Consider the following 6,500-nt stretch of genomic DNA (forward strand, 5'->3'; position numbering starts at 1 on the left):
TAATATTGACACCCAGTGTTACTTAGTAATCTGTTATCATATCTTTAGCTTGAAATCAGTCAGCTGTAGTTAATATTGACACCCAGTGTTACTTAGTAATCTGTTATCATATCTTTAGCTTGAAATCAGTCAGCTGTAGTTAATATTGACACCCAGTGTCACTTAGTAATCTGTTATCATATCTTTAGCTTGAAATCAGTCAGCTGTAGTTAATATTGACACCCAGTGTTACTTAGTAATCTGTTATCATATCTCTGACTAGGAATCAGTCAGCTGTAGCTAGTGTTGACATTTAGTGTTCTGGGATAACTTGGTTTTGCCAAATTATTTCTATATACTTATCACATATTCTGGTAGAGTTTTAAATTTGTTTATCAGCTATACTTTACGTAAATTAGATATTTTTATTATAACCACTTATCTTAGAAAATCACAAACAAGATTTAGTTGTTCTTTATAGACAGGTTTTAATCAGAAATATTGCAAGTTATGAAGAACATAAAACCTGTTGGAAATCGATAGGCAAATGTTTAGGATTTTCAATACATTCGTTCAATAAAAAAGTCCATAACAGACGAACCTGCGCCAGGGTACGTAGGTGTTAACTGTTTCATTGTAGTTACAAAAAACAGTACATCTTGCCTCTTTATAGCAGATAGGTAAGCATTTTGGTTTTTTTTAAAGGTCAAGTAATAGCAAACCATACTTATAAAGAAATGATATTGTTTTATTTGAAATTGAGATTTTCTTGGTAAATGTAGTTGTGTCTTCTAACTAACATTTTGGTACGTGTTTATATGTAGTATGGTAAATCAACCTAACTAACATTTTGGTACGTGTTTATATGTAGTATGGTAAATCAACCTAACTAACATTTTGGTATGTGTTTATATGTAGTATGGTAAATCAACCTAACTAACATTTTGGTACGTGTTTATATGTAGTATGGTAAATCAACCTAACTAACATTTTGGTTCGTGTTTATATGTAGTATGGTAAATCAATAGTAAATGAATTCCAACAATAGTTATGTTTTATGTCGTGAAATTACAAAAATTTATTGCACTTCGTTTATAAATATTTTGTTTTTAGTACTTGTCGTTGCTTGAAGTGCAGGCTCTGTACAGTACTGTTTAAAAGTAATTTGAAACTTCAAGCATATACAAAATTATTCTATTACGAAACACAAGAAAAAAAAGGAGCTAATGTATAATCTTTTATTGCTTTTTTTTTTCAGACATTATTGGAATTTTGAGAACTGTATAAGAAACATTGTTATAAATAGTTGTAAACCTTCAGCTCACGTGTTTCTTACATCCTACCTCATTGATGAAGCACAAAAGTTGTCTTGGACTTGTTCGGATTACTACAATAAAGCAAGGGTCTTACCTAAGATGGAACGTTTAGCTGACCAAGGAGGCAGAGAAGAAGGTAACTCTTGCTATGTTTAATTTAAATGAACTAATTTTTTAAATTATGTATTTAATATTTATATTTAATTTTATATTTCGTTAATACTGTTCGTATTACTGATTCTACCTTTTTTTTTTCATCGGGTTTTCTTGCTGTAGTTTCTCCCCATGATTACTGTTTAGTGTTTTATTTGTTTAATTATCGTTATGTTTAGCAACTGTACTTTGAAAATGTATAAAGACTAATGTAAATTAATTTTATTCTGCTTTAGATACTGAAGAAAAATTCTGAAAGAATTCCGAAACGTTTATCCATGTCCTCTTTTTGTCAATAAACAGTGTTGTATATCATAAGTGTCATAATCTCGTTTATAATCAAACTTCGTTTTCCCTCGAACACATCGATTAACATTTGTTGTTTATAATACCATAATCTGTAATAAAGTTTTAAAGTGTAGTGACAAATTGTAATCAAGTTTCAGACTGATCCAATAAGAGGCTGTAATATAGAAAAGTGCTTAATAACATTTGAAGTTTATTTGTCGGACAAAACCATTTTTTTCATTGAACTTAAAATTGTCTAAAATACTACTAAAGATTATTTTACAGCTTAACTGTGACTTTAATTTACAGTTTATACTTTAAACTTGTTCATCTTTTGCAAGTTGGTCCTATTTATCTTATAAATATTTCAGTATGTTTCTCTTTGTAATGAAAAGTCTATTGGATCTACTGATTTATATTTAAACTTGTGGCAGTTTTGATTTACACAAAAAACTCGTGATATACAGGGTTGAATATATGTCACATTTCTAATATGCAAGTCAACGACAACAATTGATATAAAGCCATGGCAATCTTACAATGGAGCCTTCTGCCATGGAAACTGTAGTGCGGGGCCATTTTCAAGATGCATTTTTGTCAAACAGAGCATGAGCAGACGTGGTAACGTGACCTGTAATGACGTGGTGAAGCTCCAAAATGGTTATAATATAATGTACAATGTTTGTAATGTTTTGCTATTCAGTAGTTTTATTAATTATTTTCAGGTATTCTGAGTGGTGCTGCTTGTATATTAAAGTTAAAAGGAGAGTTTGAGAAATGCAAAGAAGGATTCAGTAAAAAAATAAAAACTGATGAAACCTATTCCTCATCTGCAAAGATCGAGAATTGTTGGTAAGTATTATTAGATAGAAACAATTCATTATTGTTACAGTGCTCTAATTTAGTGTTACAGTGCTTGATTTTATTATTGTTATAGTGCTCGAATTTATTATTGTTACAGTGCTCGAATTTTTATTGTTACAGTGCTCGAATTTTTATTGTTACAGTGCTCGAATTTTTATTGTTACAGTGCTCGAATTTATTATTGTTACAGTGCTCGAATTTATTATTGTTACAGTGCTCGAATTTATTATTGTTACAGTGCTCGAATTTATTATTGTTACAGTGCTCGAATTTATTATTGTTACAGTGCTCGAATTTATTATTGTTACAGTGCTCGAACTTTTTATTGTTACAGTGCTCGAACTTTTTATTGTTACAGTGCTCAAATTTTTTATTGTTACAGTGCTCGAATTTATTATTGTTACAGTGCCCACAGCTAATTTCACAAGTAGCTTTGAATTTGAATAACTTCTGATGTTTCATTGTGTAGTTTTTTAGTAACATGAACTGAATATTAAGATTATTTTTAACTTACTGTTCTCTAGACTTATTATTATTATTTCCTTTGTTTCACTTATTAAACAAACAACAAACTGTCAAACCAAATTGAGAAATACATAATGTAATTAAGTCAGGTTACTTAATATGATATTTTTCATAATAAATTAAAAAATATATGCACTTACACCAGTAAGTAGTGCTGCAATGTTCTTAATGTGTGACTGGTTACTTTATTAGGACCCTCTCCAGCACATTTGACATGCTACGTATTTATATATGCATCATGTAAGGTGTCAGATGATTATCTGTGCTGTACAAGTGTAGGGATGTAGTCATTGAATGATAAGTCTGGAAGACTTTATATTTTACTTTATCAGATGTTGTATAAGAATTGTTTAAAGCTGTATTATTATATTTATTGCTACTTGATATTACATTGTTTAAAGCTGTATTATTATATTTATTGCTACTTGATATTACATTGTTTAAAGCTGTATTATTATATTAATTGCTACTTGATATTATATTTTTAAAGCTGTATTATTATATTAATTGCTACTTGATAGTATATCGTTTAAAGCTGTATTATATTAATTGTTACTTGATATTATATTGTTTAAAGCTGTATTATTTTATTAATTGCTGCTTGATAGTATATTGTTTAAAGCTGTATTATTATATTAATTGTTACTTAATATTATATTGTTTAAAGCTGTATTATTATATTAATTGTTACTTGATATTATATTATCTAAAGCTGTATTATTATATTAATTGCTACTTGATAGTATATCGTTTAAAGCTGTATTATTATATTAATTGTTACTTGATAGTATATCGTTTAAAGCTGTATTATTATATTAATTGTTACTTGATATATTATCTAAAGCTGTATTATTATATTAATTGCTACTTGATAGTATATCGTTTAAAGTTGTATTATTATATAAGCTGTTTTAATGAAAGAATAAAACTTAAATAACAATGGCTTATCCAGCTACGGAAATTTTATAGCTAATGTATATAATTAATTACTTAAATATGATTGTCATTCCTGTATTTTCAGTGCTTTTATTAATTATGAGGAATGTGTAAGCTCTCTAGCGAGAGAGAGATGCGACAAAAGTGGACAGAAAGTCACCCAAGGCATTATTCAACACACAAAACTGCTCATAGGAGACACTTGCGGAGACCTTCAAGAAAAACAAGTGTGTGTAGCACTTGCTAGTAAGTTAAACATTTATCTGGCATTAAATTCTGTGGAATTGGTTTCCGCATTATCTCTTATTGTCGTATAGTATCTTAACTGTCGAAGTTGTAAATATTTCACTATTTGAAAAGTATGTTCTGTAGGAGTAAACAATATTGTAGATCTTTTTTTTTTTGATATTATTACTTTGGCAGTTAGATCACTTGAGGCTTCACGTTATAACCTCTGTGTTTTGTAGTTAGGTTGTATTACATGAAGCTCCATGTGGACATTTTTTAAAGCATAACATTTAAACCTCAAATACTTTGAATGTGAATATCCAGTAAAAAATCTTATATAAAGCATATTGTGGCTTCTGTGTTCTGTAGTGTTTTTTGCTGATGATTGTTTAATTACTTAAATGTGAATTTTTGAAGGTTTTAATAATTTTTTTCTATAGATATTAACAACTCTGAAAAGCTAATCCCGAGTACAGTTCCAGGTATGTCAAACAACTTTCTTAAAAATGTGCAACAGATAGTTTTATAACAACTTTTTTAACAATGTGCAACAGATAGTTTTATAACAACTTTTTGAACAATGTGCAACAGATAGTTTTATAACAACTTTCTTAACAATGTGCAACAGATAGTTTTATAACAACTTTCTTAACAACGTGCAACAGATAGTTTTATAACAACTTTCTTAACAATGTGCAACAGATACTTTTATAAAATTGTACTGTTCTGTTAAAATTAAATTTAACTTGTTTCTTATGCCAGTCTATTTTTTAAAGATGACAGACAAACTTTACGTGTGAGGTAATACATTGGCACCACAATTAAAATATCGCAAATAAAGAATAAAAAGGTTGGTTTGCAATAAAATAAATTAATTTAGATTTAGTTACCAAAACATTTGCAACAGTTTAATGTATTAATTGAACACTAGGTTACAAAGGTTAATTTAACAAATATAAATTAGTTTTTGAAACATGTATACATTTGATATATGAACTTAATGCTGTTATTGCATATTTTTGATTTTTTAGGTAATGTTTAAGAATTAATATCAGGACTTTTTCTTTTCTTCTCATTGTTCTGGCTCGGCATGGCCAAGTGGTTAGGGCACTCAACTCGTAATCTACGGATCAGGGGTCCGAACCTATGTCCCACCAAACATGCTGACCCCTTTCAGCTGTAGGGACATTATAATGTGATGGTCAATCCCACTGTTTGTTGGTAAAAGAGTAGCCCAAGAGATGGCAGTGGATGGTGCTGACTAGCAGCCTTCCCTTTAGACTTTCACTGCTAAATTAGAGATGGCTAGTGCAGATAGCCCTCGTGTAGCTTTGCACGAAATTCAAAACAAACCAAACCAAATCTCCTTGTTCTAGCCATAAGTAGGTCCTAGGTTTTATTTGACTTGATCTATCTGCCACAAGTACAATGTATTATTATTATGCATTTTAAGTTTACTGAAAATCTATTAGATGTCTATTCTTGAATACCATAAATTGAAAACTTTATTTGTATTTAAAATATTAGGCTTTAGTGAGCACTTATGGGTTGCTACTTTCTGGTTCTCATTGGCTCGTACACATGTCTACATTATTATATTATCCTCTATCAGGTTTATATCTGCTATCATCAGGAAACAAAATGACAAAGGTTGTTGGAATAGTAACTCTTGCCATGTTTTGGAAGTTCTATGAATTTCTGTTTTTTGTTTATGATATACTCGCATATAAATGTAAAAAGCCTAAAGCTGACTCTGATAATAAAATGTAGACTAAGGTATTAGACATGTCTGGCTCTAAATTCACAAACCATGAGATACTAGCTACATTATTTCTCATTGTTGATAAATTTTAATTCTGTTTAATCAGTAACTTTTCCTCCCTGATTCCGAGGGCTGACACTATGGTTTGTCATTGCTCTCTATTCCTTAGTGCTTAGAACTTTCCTAATTCAGGTTCTCAACTTCATCCATTTTACTAATGTGAGTCTCTGGCTGCGTCTTCTTAATACTGATATACAATCTAAAAATCAAAGATTTTTGTTAGCCAAAAGAACACACACAAGCTTTTTCTTCCATTTTTATTGTGGTGTCAGAATATTTTTCTGTGTTTGTGTTTAATATGTTAATTTTACCAGAAAGAACTATTGTTTTAAATACTCTGCTTAGAAAGAACTATTGTTTTAAATACTCTGCTTAGAAAGAACTATTGT

At 29.5% G+C, this 6,500-nt stretch overlaps 1 protein-coding gene across 1 annotated transcript in view; it reads left to right on the plus strand.

Moving 5' to 3' along the window:
- LOC111088662 overlaps nucleotides 1–6,500 on the plus strand; it is a 15,680-nt gene that overhangs the window by 5,359 nt on the left and 3,821 nt on the right. Inside the window, exons 5-8 of the mRNA XM_022399394.1 lie at nucleotides 1,238–1,431; nucleotides 2,462–2,588; nucleotides 4,147–4,307; nucleotides 4,730–4,771. Coding sequence (XP_022255102.1) covers nucleotides 1,238–1,431; nucleotides 2,462–2,588; nucleotides 4,147–4,307; nucleotides 4,730–4,771 — 524 coding nt within the window. The remainder of the gene's footprint in view (nucleotides 1–1,237; nucleotides 1,432–2,461; nucleotides 2,589–4,146; nucleotides 4,308–4,729; nucleotides 4,772–6,500) is intronic.

Source organism: Limulus polyphemus, unplaced genomic scaffold (genome assembly GCF_000517525.1).
Source record: "Limulus polyphemus unplaced genomic scaffold, Limulus_polyphemus-2.1.2 Scaffold4206, whole genome shotgun sequence".
Taxonomy (NCBI): Eukaryota; Metazoa; Arthropoda; class Merostomata; order Xiphosura; family Limulidae; genus Limulus; species Limulus polyphemus.